The sequence below is a fragment of the Prorops nasuta genome, unplaced genomic scaffold (genome assembly GCF_024137725.1).
Source record: "Prorops nasuta isolate Cenicafe-Biocafe unplaced genomic scaffold, Cenicafe_Pnas_1.2 PNAS00010, whole genome shotgun sequence".
In the NCBI taxonomy this organism is placed as follows: domain Eukaryota; kingdom Metazoa; phylum Arthropoda; class Insecta; order Hymenoptera; family Bethylidae; genus Prorops; species Prorops nasuta.
The window spans coordinates 4,277,043-4,297,912 of record NW_027116807.1 but is presented as its reverse complement, the minus strand read 5'-3'; the positions used below and the strand labels follow the sequence as shown (position 1 = coordinate 4,297,912).

The 20,870-nt window shown below is 39.2% G+C and overlaps 1 protein-coding gene across 7 annotated transcripts in view; it reads right to left on the bottom strand.

Moving 5' to 3' along the window:
- Tomosyn (syntaxin-binding protein tomosyn) overlaps window positions 1-20,870 on the bottom strand; it is a 30,777-nt gene that overhangs the window by 3,090 nt on the left and 6,817 nt on the right. For 2 of the 7 annotated variants that reach the window (XM_066732904.1, XM_066732909.1), the window contains 17 exons: window positions 20,574-20,778; window positions 20,430-20,505; window positions 20,142-20,296; window positions 17,103-17,394; window positions 16,774-17,017; window positions 16,456-16,700; window positions 16,178-16,367; window positions 12,710-12,997; window positions 11,569-12,142; window positions 3,490-3,615; window positions 3,266-3,385; window positions 3,055-3,177; window positions 2,707-2,913; window positions 2,492-2,600; window positions 964-1,047; window positions 302-397; window positions 83-207 (listed from right to left, as the gene is read on the bottom strand). In XM_066732904.1, the coding sequence (XP_066589001.1) occupies window positions 83-207; window positions 302-397; window positions 964-1,047; window positions 2,492-2,600; window positions 2,707-2,913; window positions 3,055-3,177; window positions 3,266-3,385; window positions 3,490-3,615; window positions 11,569-12,142; window positions 12,710-12,997; window positions 16,178-16,367; window positions 16,456-16,700; window positions 16,774-17,017; window positions 17,103-17,394; window positions 20,142-20,296; window positions 20,430-20,505; window positions 20,574-20,778 (3,259 nt within the window). Of the gene's footprint in view, window positions 1-82; window positions 208-301; window positions 398-963; window positions 1,048-2,491; window positions 2,601-2,706; window positions 2,914-3,054; window positions 3,178-3,265; window positions 3,386-3,489; window positions 3,616-5,670; window positions 6,122-7,577; window positions 7,624-11,568; window positions 12,143-12,709; window positions 12,998-16,177; window positions 16,368-16,455; window positions 16,701-16,773; window positions 17,018-17,102; window positions 17,395-20,141; window positions 20,297-20,429; window positions 20,506-20,573; window positions 20,779-20,870 lie in introns of all 7 variants that reach the window. The other 5 variants (XM_066732905.1, XM_066732908.1, XM_066732906.1 and 2 more) reach the window with 5 other exon arrangements.

Genomic DNA, 20,870 nt, shown 5'->3' with positions numbered 1-20,870 from the left:
GAAACACAATATATTTCCCCTTTAATCCTTTCTTTCTCTTCAAACCCAACACAGCGACAACATCCTCTCCATTCATACTCACATAATTCCTCCCTATCCAAACTTCTGGATCCACCTCCAAACAAACCCTTGAAAAAGCTCTCTTTGGGAGGCTCCGGCATGTCGTGACCAATGAACAAATCCCCCATCATCTCGGTTAATTCGGCACTGAAAAACAAATTCCGAACAATGAAATTTAACGACTCTCCACTATCCAAACTATCGATTGGTCAAGCGAGTAACGGGAGGAGATGAATCTTACCAAAATTCAGTAGACACGGAGAACTTTTGGATTTCCGTTGGCGAAGAGAGATACAAGCCGTGGCCTCTGTTACTAAAGCAAAGAGTTTTCGCGATTCTGAAAGCAAGTTGGAAGACGTCAGACTAATCGTAAGGTCGATCGATATTTGCCGGGAACTGTCGGAGCGATTAATGAGGATAAGTTACACGGTTTGGGTATTTTGCGTTTAGCGCGCATCAGAGCACGAAGCTTGCTTAAGTTTACATTTGGACAAAAAAAAAAAAAAACTAGAGAAAATCAATGCAAGTTTTATAAGCAAGTCAGATAGAGTCTAGTTTAAAGAAAGGCGAGAAAGATACAGTAAAATGGATGGTAATATATCGACACGAAAAATGCATTTTGTATACTGTTATAGGTATAATGGTAGGTAGTATTTTGTCAGGATATAGAGTGACCAGAGTAATATATATATATGTATGTATATATATATATATATCAATGTACAGATAGAGTTATCAATATATAATATAAGAATGAAGTGAGGAGTAAAATGTGCATTTACAGCAATCAATGAGGCAGAACAATGAATTTTAGTCAATGATCGGAAAGAAAGAATATAGCACATATCTCGTGAGATACTTGGTCACCCTAAATGTGAAAATCTTATTCCATAAATGACTTACTGATCGGTATCGCCATTTACAAAGAGTTGATGACCCCATATGGACAACATGGGATCTACAATGCCATGTTTTGTAGTCTGAAAACTGTTAGAGATTACAGTGACAGGAGAAAAGAAGTTCTTTGCCGAAACATAATAGAGGTAAGATTATATAGGATTAGCTCTTTGGTTTTTTATTCAATTTTTGCCCCTTCGAGACAAAAGCTCGTTGACGTTAACCCCTCGCAATAGCTATCCCCACGCGATCTCGGACAGAAAAATTTCTTCCTTCTGACGATAAAAGAAGTAGGCAGCATGTAATACACGTAAACAGTAGGCGTGGAGGACAAGCGGTCGAAATGATTGTATCGTAATTATAATGATTTAGCGTGACATTGCTCTTGAAATAAACGACACCTTTGTAAAAGAAAAATGGCAGAGATGACTGAACAACTATTCTTCTTCTTAATTGTGCAAGAGTTATGCATTGGTATAGAGCACAACACGGAAACATAATAGTCCGAGTAGATTTTGATGCAAACCGGAAGATTTGAAAATAGTGCAATATATCGGTGCTTTAAAAATTCTACATGAAACATGCCCTATTCGTGTTGAGGGTTAACGCGTGCATATAAGATTTTATTGAAAAAGAGCATGCTGAAAACTGATTGTGTCAGATTAGTAGTACGTTTTAAGATTTCATTAGTTAATGTCTGATTGAATGAGTGTGCATCGGTACGCATCTGGTATATAGCTGAATGGAGGAACCGAAAGATTTTAATCGCTCTTTCGAGGGTAGGCTCGGAAATGCCAGCCGGGTGCACTCTCGGAAGACCTCGCTCCGACTCGCACAGGCATATGCACATATATATACCTAATACAGCACCGAGTCACATAGCTGAGGTCCCTCGAGCGCATCCGGCTGGTGTTTTCGAACGCAAACCAAACGAGACAATAATGCGACTCTCGGCAAGGGATCAAAGGGCTGCTCCGTTAATTTCGCAAAATAAAAGTGACGTTTCGTTTGAGAGTCTATAGCGTGTGTCGTGTTGAAAAAACTTGATCGGAATAATGGTAAGAATGTGTGTAAGGGGAGCAAGTATATAGTATTTCGAAAAGACTAAATGGAAATCTCTTACATTGTGCCGTTTACTGTTCTACGTTGCACGTGTGCGCTTCTCAACGCAATAGAAAAGAGTAACTAGTAAATTAATCAAATATTAATAATTTATCATAATTCGTGTTAATCCTGAGATCTTGCTGTGTGACGTATCGCTAACCGCATTCCAATTGCAATTGCTAAGAATTTGGTCAATTTGGTGCATCGATCCTCAGGATGAAACGAAAGAAAGGACCACATCCGCAAATTTGTCTTGCGTAATCATTTCACAAATCTAATTGTTATTTATAGCATTCTGTTAAGTAGTCAGTGTACAATGTTTACAGTCGAGTTGTATAACATTGTCCTCTCTTCTAAACGAGGATTATTTCGTGCCACGTTATACGCGCAGATGTAGCATATTTTCAAGGTCAATCGATCGTTGTCTTACCTCAAATCTGTAAGAGGTAGAAAGTCGACGTCGATAAGTGGCCTCAGACTAGGCAGACTATAAATCGTTATATGGCCATTCGATACATAGCAGACCAAGCAAACATTATCTGGAAATAGGAGAGCATCGTCATCACTATTATTATTATTACGAAAGCGGAAGGAAATATTCAAAGCGTTCGCCATGTATATGCTGCAACCACGAGAATGATGTACCTTTGAGCGATGTAATTTCTGCTTTAATAACAATGTGAGTGTCGGCCAGCTGTTGCCTGTAGACACAGTTCTGAGAAGGCAGGGCCACGACCCTTGCTTGCTTCTCGGATGTCAGCACTACAAATTGTCGATCCTCAAAGCCATCTCCGCTTGTCGCTTGCGTGTTTAACGACGGTGACATCCGACTGCTCGTGCTCTTTTGAGACTCTGCAGACAAACGATCGAGTTTACCAATGGCGCAAAGCGTCCTCTCTCTCTCTCTCTCTCTCTCTCTCTCTCTCTCTACAACCTCTATATATATATATATATATATATATATATAACACACTATCACAACATTCCACTCACTTCGATCCTTTCCATCGTTGTTCTCATCCTTCCACGGTTCGTAGGAGTATGGAATGAGAGCACCGTTGCAATCCAAGAAAGACATCGATAGAATGCAACCCTTCAATTTGAACGTTGATCCGTCTGCAAAATTTATAAAGATTTGTAGCAGTTGCGACAATGTTGAGGAATTTTGTGGATCATCGTAGTTTTTGTAGATTTATATACTCACTACAAGTAGCAACGACCAGAGGATTAGTTTGCCTGTCTCCTTGAGCAGGTGCGTTGAACACCACGGTTTGTACGGACCCAAGCGAGGTTCCAATCCATAAAGTTGGTAAAGCTGTGGCTTCTGAAAAACCCAATCATTGCATCGATGTTGTTAATAAAGGGAGAAGAATTGGGGGGGGGGGGGGTGATATTTAAAAGAATTTTAAGGAGAAACGATAACTTTACCACTCTTTTTCGTGTAGGAATCGGCAAATGTAAGGCAGCTGATGGTTTCGGTGGTGATGTTCTCCAGAGAAGACATGCTTGAGCTCCGGGACCGTTGGAACGAACCCTCGAATTTATCTACCCGGCCAGCGTTCCCAAAAAAATCCAACGATTACACACAGGAGAAAGGGTCGGGCTTTCATCTTACCAACTACCGTACGTTATGTAATGATAGACATATATACAATGCGAAGCATGCTTGACTCGATGATAACTTTCGGATGTGTATCTCTTCAGGTTTAACGTCTACTTGCATCGTGTAAAGACCATGTATCATGAATAATAATCATTTGTAGCACACACACATACACATCAAAGTGGACATTTAATTAATATAAGGTTGAGTGGGTAGTAATGGCAGCGGTGATGTAGTAATAGCAATAGTAGTAATTAGTAGTAGTATACTAGTAGTAATATTGACAATAACGATAATACAGCGACAAGAACAATAACGATACAACGACAACAATGAAGACATCTATGTTGTGTTTCAATTGTATGCACACAGACTTTAATAAAAATTGCATTCAATCCTGTCGAAGGATCGTTCTTCAACGATTCGTCCCATCGAACGTCTCTTTGGTCCTGAGTCGTGGAGGAGAATGGTCTCCAAAATATAGCTATACGTATGAACCAGAGTGTTTCGCTCTGGTACATATGGTAGTATGCTCCTGTTTTTTCTTTTTTTTTTTTACGTTTTTTTAATTATTCGATAATTAATCATGCATGTGTTTTGGTTTTTTCTCTTTTTTTTTCTTGAGCGACTGTCAACAACACGACAGAGTCACCTGTGGTGCAGGTTATCTTATATTGAGAAATACGTGTGAAAGAAAGGAATAACAATATATATATATGGAAGAAAATAAAATGACAGTTCTGAATAGAGCGATACGTAAAATTTGTGTGCCATTGAAGAGACGAGTGTCGCTGATTACGCTCGTTTGATAAGCGGAAGTGCTGTATCTATCGGACAATCCATGCACCTACGAGTGGAGTACGCAAATAGCATCTGCAAGTTTCAATCACGTTCATCCCCTGCAGTTATTCCCGGATATCCGAAGCAATTTCCAGCTAATTTTCAAAGCCGTTGGAACGATGTAATATGCGCGTCGCTGAGTGTCTCTGGTATCGCTGGTATATACCCGGGTGCAAGTCGAATTCACATCAACATATAGGAAGCAAAACGAAAGAAATATTTGCCGTTCAAAAATAAGAAGAAGGTGATTTCGATAGTTCGATTCCTATTTATAAATAGGGTGCAGTGCGATATAACTATATGAGTAAACCGCAGCAAGTTCGAGAAAGAGAAATACAGTGTATGTCTGTGAATTTGCGTGAGTTCGCCCGTGTGTGTGTGTGTGTGTGTATGACAGAAAGAAAGATAGAGATGGAAAATAAAGGGAGAGAGAGAAGAATAGATAAATAGAAAGAGAGCAATACAGATGGACACATAGATAGAGCTGTGCTATTGTGTGTCGAGATGAAATATCACGATAATAGCGACAAGCGGCAAGTAATTTTTTTCGAGAAAAGCACAAATAATGCATACAGCTGTTCATTGATATTTGCCATTATGCATGAAGAGAGTGAGGGGAGATAGAGAGAAAGTGAAGAATCCTCGCTTTTTGCCGGGAGAATCAAAGAACGAAGAGAGAAACGTTCTCGTTTTGACTTGGGAAAATCTGAAAAGATCCACGAGGGAAGAAGAAAGGTTTATCGCACAGGGGATGAGGAGGAATTGAGAAGAATTGGACAAGAGACAATGGAGTATAAAAAAAAGCACGTGTACACTTTGTGAGAAAGGAGAAGTAGAAGTAGAAGAAGAAGAAGAAGAAGAAAAAGAAGAGGAGACGCTGATGCAGATATTGGATGACGAGAGACACGAGAGAAGCGATGTGTATAATATTGTATATGCAGTCTTGATAGTAGAAGATGAGAGAAGAGCTTGAAGAGAGACGTAGTAGAAGATGAAGAATTATATAGAAGTAGAGAAGAGATGCGGTGCTGCGATGCATTTTATGCGAGATGCAATGCTACTATTATTATTGCATTATCACATTATTATAATATATTATATAGGTTTAAGTAAGAGTAGTATAATAAAAGAAGTATAGAGAAAAGTCTGGTAAGGGGGAATACTACCGAAGCTGCTATATTGTCTGGTGTTGGTGAGGACATTCTGAGAAGTCAGGGATGGCTGAGCGGCAAACTGGGCCTGGTAATTACGCATCTCTGTGCTGCGCTGCGCGTAGAAGAGCGAGCTAGCCGATAGAGCACCGGATGTGGCGGTGTCGGGGTCGAAATGGCTGGTGGTCGTGCTCAGGCATTTCTGCAACTTTCTTATTCCCTGGACCCGCGGAGCGCGCACCTCCAACGATCCGGCGATGCTCAAACGACCACCACCGTTGTTACCACCGCTGCTACTATTGTTATTATCGTTACCAAACTCCCCTCCCCCCCGATCACCATCACCGACCATTGCACCACCACCGCCACCGCCACTTCCGCCACCAACTCCTCCACCACCACCAACGACCCCTCCACCACTGATCCCACCTCTTCCGGTATTTCCTGACACGCACATCCCGTTCATCTACAAATCATCAATCGTAAAGATCAGACATTTTCGAAAAACTCCTGCACGAAGCACCATATTGCATCTCTCTTTTACACAAAGGGCTATACTTTCTGCTCCTCCTCCTCCTCCTCCTCCACCACCATACTCCAACCAACCCTCTTACCAAAATTCAAATGACAAACCACACTCGAGTACGTCATCGTGTTTCGTCCAATGCTGTTAACGACGTGTGTGTAAGATCCTCTCGACGCGCCAACATTCTTATAAACGTTGTGCTCGAATCAACTTGGAATTTTCCTACGACAATGTCATACAATTCTTGCGCTTAAATCGTTTCTCATAACTTGCAGTAAAGTTCTCGGAAGCGACGTCTTCATCGATACGGCGAATCCTACTACTATACTACTGCTAGTACTGAACTCTCGTATAACATATTATATCGTAGAGTGCATGAAACGCCTGATAGGCCAACAATCAAACACAGTCTCCTATAATTTCCTACCTACGAGAATTATCGTCTATATGTACTCTAATAAAATGCAGACTTCTTTCTTTCTGTTCTTTCTCTTATATATATATAATCTCTTTTGTTCAAGCGAGTATAGGTGCAAGCAAGCAAGCAAGGTCGATCTTGCTCGGTGTATAAATCGAGGTGATTCGCTGTGTTTACAAATTCGTCTAACTAAATACATACACGTGGAAAATATTATATATATATATATATATATATATATAGGTTATTATATATGCAGAGTCCTTTATAGCAGTCAGTCAAAATCTCAGAGGTATCATATGAGCGAAAGGGATTTTCGAAGCGATGCGATGGTCCAAAGTCCAAAGCACGAAAAAGGCAAAAATAGTAGTATATTTATAAAAAATGTATAATAATAATAATGGCAATATACACAAATATATATTCTCTTGTCATTGTTGATGATGCCGCGCCAATTTACACTATATAATATGCATAAAAATTTCTTAGTATATCACTATTGCTATAGCGTGCAAACCATCTAAATAAAAATCTTGAGAAGCCTTGAAAAAGCGATGCTTTACCGAGAGAAAGGCGTTTATCGTAGAGTCGCAGAGATGTGCAAATGAAAATGGGGCCAAAAATCAGAGAGAATGGTATTTAGGTTCTTTTAACACGACGACGACACAATCTTCATCTATGTACAATTGAGGCTTATACATATATATATATATATATATATATATATATATATATATAGGAAATATATACGAGAGAGTGTCATACCCTTTCAAAGCATTCAAAAACTTTTACTCGTGTTCGCGCGTGAGAGATTCCTCGCGAGAACAATATTATTTTGGTCCAATTATTATTAAATCGATATCTTGACCGTTCCGAAAGCTTTCGCGCACGAAAAAATCATACAGAGGAACACTCGTAACTTTTCTCTCGGTGGTAAACAATGTCGAACAATACGAGTATGATAAACCTTAATTTTACCTGAATCAACCTTGCTGTCGGGGAAGACCGCGAAACTGATTTGAACCTGAAAAATTGTTAAAGTAGAGTCTCATCAGGAGGAGAGCTTGTATATCGAGGACGGCGAATGGCTACGTTTTTCACCAAGGTCTTATACGTGAAAATCTCATCAATTATTACAATGGTATATTATACAGTTTAAACAAAAATGGTCGTTTGTGCTAAATCAAGGAGGCTCAACGAAAAACTACGCATTGTCGGAACGCTATTTTTGCGGAGAAAGTATATATAAATATATAACATGGTATCATATATATATAGCGATGCACAATTTGAGGATCTGGACTTGGAACGAAATCAAGAGAAACAACGAGCACCAAAAAGGGGGGGGGGGGGTGGCAGTGAAGCATTTCCTTACATTACTCAGTCACTATAAGCATTCCATTTGCAAGTGTGTGTCATTTGGCAGTGTGTGTAAGGGGAGTATACGACTGTGACACAGTCTGCGTGCCGAGCCGCGTATACATTCATCAGAAATCAAAGGGGATTCGCTATACAAGCTACCACTAAAGAGGTTTTCATCAACTCAACGAAAAGACGTATTTTAAACGTTTTTTTTTTTCATAGGCTAGGTATATCTCTGCTGGCACACTGCTCTGCCTATCGATTCATCTATCGCAACAGAATACGATTCGTTTGCTCATTATGCAGCTTAAACTCCTAATACAGTATATCATAGCATATCAGACGCTCGTCGACTGTCCTAATCGCGAAATTCAATTTTCAATTATTAAGCTAATTGACTGACCATTATATCAGACTCTACATTTGCACTTAATCCAAGCAGAACACGTTATGCTAGACTAACGATTCCCTCCAAATTTTCTCCAATCGTTCGATCCTCTCCCTTTATATGTACTCGTACAACTCAATGGTACAACATATATAGTATCTTTGAAAAAATTACAATGACATCGAGATAAGTGATCGGTAACTTGGAACAGCTGCAAAATGTTCCATGACTACATGTCTCCTCTCTTTTTGCAATAAAGATTGAGGCGTCTGAACGTTATAAAATGAATTATTGTTTCGTAAATATGTCAAATAGCTTGAGTTGAAAAACAAACATGGCCATGAAAGTGGTATTTATATTATAGCGTATAAACGAAAGGTTGTATATTATCAATTATATTTACACATGCGATGGGACATGGAACATAACGGGCGGAGTAAATAAAGATAAGAGGAGATGATGTGATATATAGCCAACAATAGGAGCCTATACCAACTAAAATCGACAGGTTCTCGAAGAAGAACAAATGGCTTTCTGGAAACATAGCACCAATAGTAAAATTCTAATTTACCGTCTCTTATACGTTATTAGAGATTTCAGCTATCTGGGGAGGGGGGAAAAGCACAAAGCAGGGATGTACTTAATCTTATCTATAGTCTCGCGGATCGCGCTGTTCATGCTAAAACACAACTGTCTTGGCAAATATTTCACTCCTTGAGGAGAGTTGTTGTGGATATACTATAAGCACACATATCCGGTAATAAACTTACGCATAAGATTTTCAGACAGGTTTTTCAAGCACTCTTGTACTTGTTTCCACACGGCTGTAAACCTAAACGGAGCGTATATACAAAAACGGAATATATGCGACTCGCATATATAGCCATTCTTTTATCCACTATTAGAAATAGATATTTTTCCATAATATATATATATGTTCTTTTCTTTGGACTTTTGTCCTGTCAAATAGACATCTTTTCAATAGATCCTCCATGTTTCTTTGCCTAAAATATGCGATCGCTATAAATTATCTCATTAGCACTATGAGCCAAATTAAATACAAACAATGAAATATACCAATGTGTATATATGGTATATACACATGTATACTGTGTGTAATCAAATTTCACGCGTACCAACGTTAACAAAATTTGACGAAATATTCATGATACTGGCTTTATACCAAGAAAGCGAATTTGTTAAGCTTGTTGCGCTTCGTACAATCCGTCGTTTTTTCTCAACACCATGAAATTCTCATGTACGAGAGCACTCTAAGGCTTTTGTCGTTAACAATCGCCCAACCAATAAGGTAAATGGCCCAATTACTGCGTAGCAATACATATAAGTGTAGAAATGAATTAATTTCAAGCGAGTGTTTGTGCCTTATTTTATGGAATTATTTTGCTATACGAAAATCAATCGCTACGTAAGGTTGGTTTAGTTCTCTTTCGGTGTCAACGCGTCGTATATTAGAGTTAGAGGTAAGACCTCGAGATAAAGACTGGATCGGAGAAAAAAATTATTGCCAAGTGCTACCAATATAAGCTTTCTTCATTCTTCGCTGCTAACAGAGCCTTAGCACGATTCGCAATATGCTAAAATTTATTTATAATAATCTCTTGAAACACAGGCATAACTTCAATTAACTAGATAGATTTTAATTACGGGCCATTTACCTTAAGTTTTAAATTAAATTTTCAGCTAAATTATTGTTATCACAGCCTGCTTTACAGCCTCTATAAAGTATTTGCGCAGAGCTCGTCCATTATTTTTCCATGAAATTTTACGAATGCTTACAAATAAAAATCTGCGTTCAGCTCTAGTTAGTATTTAAGCCTAATATAACAGTGTAATAATTCCCCGAGTAACATCTACTCTACTACAAGTAGCAGTCTATGCATAATACGTACAATGCAACGTCGTGTTCCATTCAAGTGAAAATAGTAGGCTATTTTTTAAGGGACTGTACTATAGACTTTTGTAGAAAGAGAACAATGTTTTCACAAGAGTGCGACTTTCTCATCAGCTTGAATCTCTTAAATAGACACGTTATATGTATACACGCGAGGGCAATATATATCTCTCTCAGTTTATCTCACGAACTTTTAAAGAAACTCTATTGATCTACCATTTAACAAGAGTAAGTAAGCAGATATAAAAATGTAAAATGAAGATTACGTGCAAATTTGAAAAAGTTGTTGGAACAAGTTTAAAGATACAAGCAAAAATATGCAACATGTTGCATATATAGAAAAAGTTTCTTTTCTGCACGTCACTCGAACGGAACACCCGGTTTATACATATCTCTCGAGAAAAAGAATCCATGCACTTGTTACAGTAAAAATCTATGTATTATTCAATAAGCTGTTAGAAATTACACAGTGATTAATAAAAGCTGAAAAAAGTGGGAATCGTTGTTAGTCTGGGTTAGCCCGAGGCAGATTATCGAGCTTCTACAGCAGAAATGCAGCAGCATATTTCTAATAATTTGCCAATCCTGTAGAAGTAAGGATTTTCTATGTAATACGTATATATATATATATGATCGCTAATATCGTTATCACTGGTCAATGAGAGACTCGGCATGCAGAAAGGAGCTAAAATTGCGGGTGAACAATCGGTAATATTTTCTCGATGCTAAAAAATGTGCCCGCGTACTTCGGTATATCTATATATAATAGTATTGATCATGGCTGGGCGAAAGCTATATAGTATATCGAAAGAACAAGCAAAATCGAGTTGCGTCTATTTTTGGCGAGAGCGTTGGATCATCGTCCCAATCGCTCGTTCGGAAGGAACGATCGATCGGACCGTGACTCGCAGATGTATATATGTACGCGTGTAAAAAGGGCTCGAAAGCGAGATTGGCCTGCTAAAAGAGAACCGCCGCTACGATGCCAAAATCAAGCGTGAGATACAATAATAAGAAAATCAATATCGCTGCTCATTGCCGCGGTTCGTCAAATTTCTTCTCGTTTCACCGCCTCTTCTTCTCAATTCTTTCAACGTCAGCACGCTGGCTCAACGAGCACACACGCACTCACCCACCCACTCGCACAAGCATACACGCGCACACGCTCACAATGAAAAATGCAAGATCTAAGATCATCACACGTGTATATGTATATATTATACATATACATATGTATGTATATAGCTAATTTGAAGGGCACAGAAACGACACAGAACTCTCGTCTACTGTTAGTCTTAAACACTTACTGAATCGTCTTATCAGATTGCCGGTGAAGGAGGTTTCGGAAGTTGCGGCCGTGTCTTGACACCTGAGGTCGCAAAAGTTGGCGTCGTTTTTCGGATATTTCAAGTTGGGCACGGAGAGCAAGCGTCCCTCCCTCTTGCCCTGCTTCACTTTTACGATTCGCCTGAACATGGCCGGTTTGAATTCATTTTCCAGGGAGAGATTGCCCGGCCTGACGACGACCTCCGATCTTCCGGTTGCTGTTGCTGCTGCCTCACCGGATGGATTGACTCTTTCAAGGCCACCACCACCACCACCACCACCACCACCACCACTACTACTACCACCGGGGCCCTTGACGCTCTCTCGCTTTTGCGCGTGTTTCTCGTCCCCGAAGGAAGAGGGACTCTCGCCACGCGCGGGCGACTGGGACTCGGGCGGTGAGGTCGGCGACGGAGGCGGCGAGGACGGCGACGAAGACGACGTAGACTCCGTCTCGACGCTCTCTACCGGTGACAGAGAACTCGAATTCTCACTGGTGGCATTGCAGTAAAAGACGGAGGAACTTTTCTGACCGCTACTCTCACCGGTCACCTGCTGGCAATGGGGCACTTGCATGATTCCTTTTCTTTCTTTCATCTTTTATTCTCTCTCTTTCTTTCCTTCTTTCTTTCTTTCTCCTCCCTTGCTTTCTTCCAGTCTCATCGCTCTTTTTTTTTCCCCCTCGCCTCACTCTCTAATCATCGTCAGTCAGCCTTTTCATATACGAAAAACAAGCACAGAAGGGAACTAAACTGAAGCAACAATGAGAAATCTATAATTCTGTAGGGATAAATCAAGATAGAGGAGGGGACGTACGTGAGATATAATGATTTTGGTATATATAGTATACTCTATGATGTGGCTACGCCTCTACCAAAGGATAACAGCCAGGAGCTCTCGCGTACGGGTTAATGTCTATAGTATATAATACGTAAGAGTGATGAGAGTAATAAAGCGTGTCGAGCGCGATAAACTGAAAGAAGATAAAAAATAAGAGGGAAGGGGTTGGGGTTATACGGGGGGAGGCGTAAAGTTGTCGTGTCGTGTGAACGAGTCATCTGACAGAGTAGCCTTGGTGTACGTGAGAGGTTAGTAGAGAAATGAATAAAATAATACAAGTACCCCATTTTGGGAAGACATTGAAGACGGTGTGAAAGTACTTTTAATCTTCAGGTCAACCTTGCTCAGCTGTCTCTTTAGGCTGAAGCCCTTTTTCCAGCTCTGACTCTTCTGAGACTCATCGCCATTGCTGGGACAGGCCGCCGCACTCGATTTAGCCGAGTCTATCGTCGCGCTTCTCGACGATTCATCGTGACTTCTTTTCTCCTCGGTGCTGCCACTCTGAGAATTATTGGCAGGATCGACTGGCGCTCCTGCGGCCTCTGACTCCAACGTTGCTTCTCGCTGACTCTGATGAATTCAACATGTTGGACTTTGCACAAAATCAATCAATTCTTATCTAAGCAATAAAACATTTATGATAGAGGGAACATTTTTTTTTTATACTACTACCAATCGACTCCTTTCGCCTCTCTCGTGGCTGACATTTTTCCAGCCCCCCACTGGACACCGACCACTATTTTCTTTTTTCTTGCCTTCTAATAATGCCTCTCCGAGAAGCTCATTCCAACCGGAGAAAACTTGTAACGTCTCTGACCCCCCCCCCCCCCCCCCCCCCAATTGTTTCACTCGAAGCAGTGCAAATCATATTTAATCACAAATATACCTACAAGTTTGCTCCTTAGAACCACCTTCTCTATGGATACTACATCCACCCTCCGTAGATCCGCTCCTTTCTTTGGTACAACTTGTAATATTTACCACCTCCCTCGATTATATCCTGTCGCGTCGTTAACAACAAATATCGCAAGCACGTGGTCACTTGTCACTTCCCAGTTTCAATTCCTTCTAATTTTATCTAAGTTTCTTCTCACTCGCCCTCTCTCTCTCTCTCTCCCTCTCCCTCTCTCTCTCTCTCTCTCTCTCTCTCTCTCTTGATAAATCGTGGCATGGGATTCAGTGCCTATAAGATGCTCATAGTATCACCTATATAGATTACAACGAGTTGTAATTCATCTATTTCTCACCTCCAGCTGACGAAGAAAACTTACAATTCTAATTATACGTAATTATATCATAAGGTAGAGCTTGCACAATGAGCAATCAATCGTACACCAGACAAGTGTTGTATATTATAATTAAAGTTGCTTTCTAGAAACTATAAAATTCATTTGGATTCTTCCTGCGTCTTGATTGATAAGAATTTGCAAAGGATCTCTTTATATAGACAGCTTAAACAATGGGACTTTTGGATATACAAAAGTGTATACTGTATATAGACATGCAAAACTCTGTGTCAATATTGAATATTTATAGCGGTAACTAGCTATTGACCCAGTAGAAAAATAATACTGTTATAATTCTAAAGTGGCATGCGTATTTATATTATTGAAATATATCTGTGTTTGCATAGTAAAAGTTTCCAAGCTTTTCAATTGCTGACAAAAAAACTAAAAGTTGAAATAAAAGTTACATTTTTGCGGCTTCTCAAAAGCTTAACTCTCTTCAAAATATCAAATAGGGAGTCGTATGAAATTTAATGCACCATCGTAGTTGAAAGTTACAAACCTGATTGTGTGTGCTCTTATGATATATCGTGTAATAGGTAATAGTCGTTCATATTAACGATTAATATTGATTTTTGTTGGATTAAAAATATTCAGAGATTATTCGTAAAAACATGCAAAAGTTTTGTCAAGAGTTCATGTAAACACTATTGCAGAGAGAACATTTTCTTTTCACGTACAGGTCATTTGTACTTGGCATACGCATTGCTACGTGGCAATGCAATTTTCTAATAAACTACTCGCTTCATACGTCTATTACTCGCGTATGTATGTACATAGTGGCATTTCGCGTGCTAAGCTCCGAGCTACGTTATGTTTCTTGAAGAATCGAAGCGCTTTAAACGCTCCTATGTACATGCGTAGCTCGGAATTAACCCTGAAACACCAGATTATCCACATACGCACACGTGTCTCAATGTCTACGCGTGAACTTTTGAGCAGACCGATTAGGACAGACTGTTAAAACCACTCTGCTGGTCACTCGAAATTAGTTCTTATCCACCGACGAGCTTACAGTATCTTGAAGCTTTTTACGATTTAACAAACGCCAATAAACAAGGATAGAAAGACCATACAAATCTCAAACTACTACAAACTCCAATATAACAACAAATCCTCTTATGGAAAATTGCATATTATGGTAATGACTATATTGTAATATCACTTAAAGTTTCTTGACAAAAAAGTTAATGGCCTTACTTGTTTCAATGAAGGTAGACACATAGAAGTTAGCTAAACATTAAACGTATTATATATTATAGTATATATGCATATTGTTTTTTGTTATAATAAACAACATTATATTACACATTACTTGACGTGATTTAAACCAGATTTCTACTACTTCTTTAACGGCATAATGCTGCAACTTGTAGCATACACGTCAGTGTGTAGCCAAAAATATGCGATAAATTGTATGGATTAAATAATAGACTGGTAGAGTACACTCGGTTATGAATAAATCTCGGCTCGTGGAAAATGACAAGTTTGACCAGTAGTTTGCCAATGGATCGTACAACTTAAATCCCAGTGTTTTGTGATCATTAAAACGTGAAATGAAATAATTAATTATTTTTTATACACGATACAGCTTCTGTACAAATTCTGAAGCACGAGTTCGTAGCTGTGTAAAAATCAACTGTTTCTTATACATAGCATATTGCACACATATGCAGGACCAATTAGAAAAATACTTTTGTATCACTTACTAATGGAACGTATTTACAAGATATTTACAAGAGTAGTTTGTTCATCCTATGCGATGACTTTTGCTTTTCGTGCGTTTCCTCGCTCAACTATTCCTTTACAAATAAATCTTCTCCTTTGGATATTAAATCAAAGAGACCTAATATAATCATACACCTGATAAATGAAAATCAGTAGCTATAATATTATTTTAAAGCGTTAAAGTATACTACAGTAAATATACATATATGTGTATACAATAAGGTTGTCAACTTCACTGCTTCACTGCAAGTACAGAACGTTACATCGTAACATCGCGATCGTACAGAAAATATCGTGAAAGATTATGTATCAAGATTGGCGCAACGGAAGCATAATTGTTTAATCAACGCATCGAATGCCGTGTTGATTGGACTACCTCCTCACCCTCTAGCCTACGTTAGAATAAAATGTTACCAAAAAAATCAATCAACTGCAACCAACACGACATTCCGCGCGTTAGATCTTCAGTTTCGCGTATATAAATTGTAGTATTTATATGTAACATCTGTACAATCATGCAACGATAGATAATTTCCAGCAGTATCTCTGAAGAAAGCGGAACGTGGAACGCTTAATAAAATGTAGAACTTTGAAGGTTCTCGTGAAACAAGTAAAGGGCATAGGAAGCAAAAGAAAAGTCGTAAAACGCGTTGAAGAAGAGGTTTATAAGAGAGAGAGAGAGAGAGAGAGCGAGAAATAGATAAATAGATAGAAAGAGAAGAGAGATAAATTTTACCTGATCTGTGCTCGGACTGCGTGCTTTATCTTCACTCTCCTTTTTCAGTTCATCCTGTCTCTTGGGGCTACGTAACACCCGTTGATACGGATCAGTGTTGCCTCCGAGGTCCGCGGTATGCAACACTAGCAGAGTAGCTTTTCGTACGATATCCACTATCGCTAGTCCCGATTCATTCCCATACGCTAATCTGTAATTAATTTTATGTAGCGGAAAACCTTTGGATTTTTTTATAATTTTCTATGCGAAGAGCCGCGTTACGTATGATTGCTACTGACAGTCCGTAGGAAGAGTTCAAACTGAGGGCCGTTATATTCTCAGGTTGTTCCCCGTTGTTCGCTACGGTCAGGCAGATTAACGCTGCTTGAAAACCAGCGGCTCTCTTCTGTGCACCAGTTTTAACCTTCAAACAATGACTCGTATCCGTCGTGCTCTTCTCCACTCCAGGTATCAGCGACGCGTCGTGGTCCGGCGAGGTCTCCGAATCCTTCACTGGATCCGGTGCCAATGATATCTCCAGGGTCTGAGATAACAGATTGTCATTTTACACATATTTTCCCAATATCCGTTAATCGACTCAACACCTATACACTTACCACAACCTCGGACATACTCTCGACTTTCTTGAATTTAAAGAGTACAACGTGTCTTCCCGAACCAGCTATTGCCAGCTTTCGACTCTCGGGGCACAGAAAAATGAATTGTATCGCAAGTGGGTCCTCGTCCGAGTCTATACTGCGCGCTTTGTTCTTTTCAAAAAGTTTTGCCGTCTTAAGCTTGTAGAGTACTTGCAAGGTACCAGCGGAGGCGTCCCAAAACTTGATGCTCCCGTCCGCATGGCTAAGTTCAGAGAAACAATGGAAATGTTCATCTTGTGTTTCGCTTGGCGAACTTTGGTGGTGAGAAACCACCTGACCAGTCTTACCCAGTGAGAATAATTTCGTTATAGCTACTCGAGCTGGAACTCCATTCACCACCGGCAATTGGCCAGTCCTTCTCGCTGAATCCGGTCTTCTTTTGCGACTTCGAGCCGACCGAGTAAAACGCGGGAACCAAGTCCGATGGACAGTCGGCGAAATATGCGCAGCATGTAACAGCTGACTCGTGAATGTCCATGGGATAAGGGTTCTCGAAACAGGGGAATCCTGGCGTTAACAGGTCGATGACTACGAGATCGTTTTGCAGCAGCACCAGAACGCCATAGGGATCTTGAATATCTGGAGAACGAAAGAGGAGCATCGTCATTCGAGCAAGAAATAAAGCTACCCGATAGATATATATAGTCAGGGTGTATCAGCAATGAGGCTTTTAATTTTAACCACATGTACTTGAGAATAAACTAATTGGAAAAGACCTATACTATAACATCTGTAAAAGCATCATTGCTGAGATAAATTAATTTGAAAGCGATAAATCAGGGCTTTGATTCAATGGAAAAATTACTTTACTGTCACTTTCGTTGACAGTTCTCTTTCGGAAAATAACAAAAGTTCGTTCTTCCCCACCGTTCCATATTGCCTTATACGCACACACAGCGCACAACTACCCCTATTATTAATATTACTTCCTAATGTCTTAAATTCTTGATCCTAGTGCTGTATGAAATTTATTTTCTGTTTATTTTTAAGGGAATTTTCAAAAGCACCTATTAAGTTGAAAATTCTGGGCAATGATACGGCGTTAATTGTGGATTAATTTTCAAGTCGTTTCATCTTTTCGGTGATGTGCCTTATGAACAGTTCTATTTAATAAGGAGTAAAAAAAATTAATCAGCAATCGCCATTTTAAATAAAAAATGATTCCAGTCTTAAAATATTCCAAACGAGAAGTGTGCATTACGCAGCTCGCTCAGCAATCGCACCTGATTAGCGTAGTCCAAAGATCCAACCAATCAGATTCGATTACGTCACATTTGGATGAGCACGTTGCATTATCAAAATTGACAGTTCAGTTTTCGGATCTGCACGTGGTGGTTGTCGGTGAATCGCGCGCGCCGGGGTTTTTTTTTTTCGTCGTTATCGCCGACAACCCATTAATTAATCGCGATTAAAAATAGTTAAATACTTTATTTTAATCAACCAAGTGCAGTTTTATTATTGTGACTTTTTAATTTTACCCCAGAGAGAAAATACTGCAATAATTGAACAAGTTTTTGTTAGAACAATGAACAAGTAAGTTAATATAATAAATACATTGATTCATTTAACGAATAGTTTAGTACGTAATGATCTATTCGTTATTATATCGATGAATTTATTTGTTATATTAACGAAATTTAATCGTTGTTATAATGAAAAATGATTCATTAATTGAGGATATGTTTCTCAATGCGGGTTTAATTAAATTGTTATAACATTGAAATGCAAAGTGTGATTAAAATAAAAGTACGCACGCAGAAATTCGCCTAATTCGAAAAAGAGAAAGACAGTACGCGGCGCGAGTGTTGTGATAGTGCATTGTTTTGGTGGTTGCAGCGGCCAAGGGCAACGGCCTCAAGGACTCTCATAGCCTGTAAGTATTATTGTTTACATTTCATACCTAAGATAAACGGAAGCATTACTTGAATACAGTCAAATTCAATAATGTTTATTTTTTCTTTTTGTTACAGTGGGCGATCTCACTTAAGAGATGTAAGTGCGCGTCGCGAAATAAAATTGATTGAAAATATCCGAGTCGCGTATGTAGTTTCGTTTTAAAAAATCCGCGTCGCGTCGTAATAATTTAAAATTTAACTATCGCGAGTGCCATCGCCTTCGTCGTCATCGTCATCGTTATCATCTGCAGGCTGCTGAGCAAATGGATCATCGTTGGATTTTCGCCGAATGAGTGAGTCCCACGGATAAAACTGTGGATTTTTTTTATTTAACCTAAGAATGACCGAGAGAAGCTACCGGTAGATTCCAATCGGTCCTTCTTCGGTTAAAACCATTTATTTATTTTTTTTGTGTTTTCAGGTTTAGATTTCCGATATAGGTAGGCCCCCTAGCTTTGCGTTTTAGGTAGGCATTATAGCTTTCGGTGTTAGGCAGGCTTTCTTTTCAGGTTCTTCATTGCGTTATATTATATTTTGCGTGCGTGTGTTTTTTTCTTTCAGGTTCTTCATTTGCGTTATTATATTTTGCGTGCGTGTTTTTTTTTCAGGTTCTTCAATGCGTTATCATATTTTGCGTGCGTGTGTATTTTTTTCAGGTTTAGCTTTTCGATTTAGGTAGGCTTTTTAGCTTTGCGTACTAGGTAGGCTTTATAGCTTTCGGTGATAGGTAGGCTTTCTTTTTCAGGTTCCTTTTTTCCAAATTTTCTTACCCTTCCCATTCCTTCCCGGGGGTAAGAGCAAACATATGCTCAGGGACGGAGTCACGCGCAATGAGTTTTGTTCCTTTTTGGCTTTTTCTTTTCAAATATACTAATTATTTGTATATTTAAAAATAAAAAATCAAAATCGAAGAAACATAGCCTCTGCTCCGTTCAAGACCATTGCAGTACCCTTCACGAGGTGCCCCTGATTTCGCAAAAAGCAATGGATCTAGAGGAAAGAAGGTACCTCGAAAAATTTACCTTCCTAGAAAAATAATATCTTTGTCACTTTTTCATAGGAATTTTCAATTTAAGAATAGTTTCATGCTAAAGAACTTTATATGTTAATAATTAAAAATCGACGTAGTTGCTTGTATGTGTGTGTGTGAGTGTGTGTGTGCGTGTAAAGCAATACGGAACAGTGGAGAAGTACGAGCTTCTTTTGTTTTTCGAAAGGGAACTGTCAACGAAAGTGACAATATAGTAATTTTTCCATTGAATTAAAGCCCTGATTTATCGGTTTCAAATTGATTTATCTCAGCAATGATGCTTTTACTGATGTTATAGTATAGGACTTTTCGACTTAGTTTATCCTCAAGAATATGTGGTTAAAATTAAAAACATCGTTGCTGATACACCCCCTGTATATATAGGACTCTGATATATTTACCACTGGTCCAAGGACTTTCACAGAGCGTTATAAAATCTATAACATTGTGCTCCATTTCCAATACTGTTGTAGTTTTTCCATGTATGACCGTAATACTTGGCGTTCTTCCAGTTGTTTCGTACGCCAAGCCCCCGGAGAATATCACATAAGCTTCCCTGCATCAAACGAAAGTACGACAAATGCATTCCAAGGACCACTGCGCCTCTTTTTCTCCTCCCCTCTCTCTCTCTCTCAGTTGGCACATTTAATGTTTTATACCATCTATATATATATATATGCGACTCTTACCCTGATCTTGAAACTTTCCATTCTACTTTCTGGATTGATTTGCAAGGCTCTATCTCACCCTCCTTCACCGATTTCGCTGAAAACAGAAACATTCGGTTCAAACATTATCGTATCGCGCAAGTTTTCGAGTGGCAGGTGTCTCACCGTGTGGAAAGGTTAAATTCGTATATTTTGCTTGGCGCAAAGTCCAAGTTGAAAGGGAACCATCGCTGTGGCTGCACATGAACTGTTTTCCTTCGTGGTGCCATGATATGGATTTCAGTGCCTCGTCAGTCTGACATCTCCAATCAGCGGCCTTTGTTTTTAAATCCCACAGTACTATTTGACCAGTTTCGTATCCTATCAGCATCTGTAATCATAATTAGTGACTCTCTTTATGAAAATCTTCTATAATATGATGCATCACCGTACGATAAACATTATAAAATAGCACAAAATATA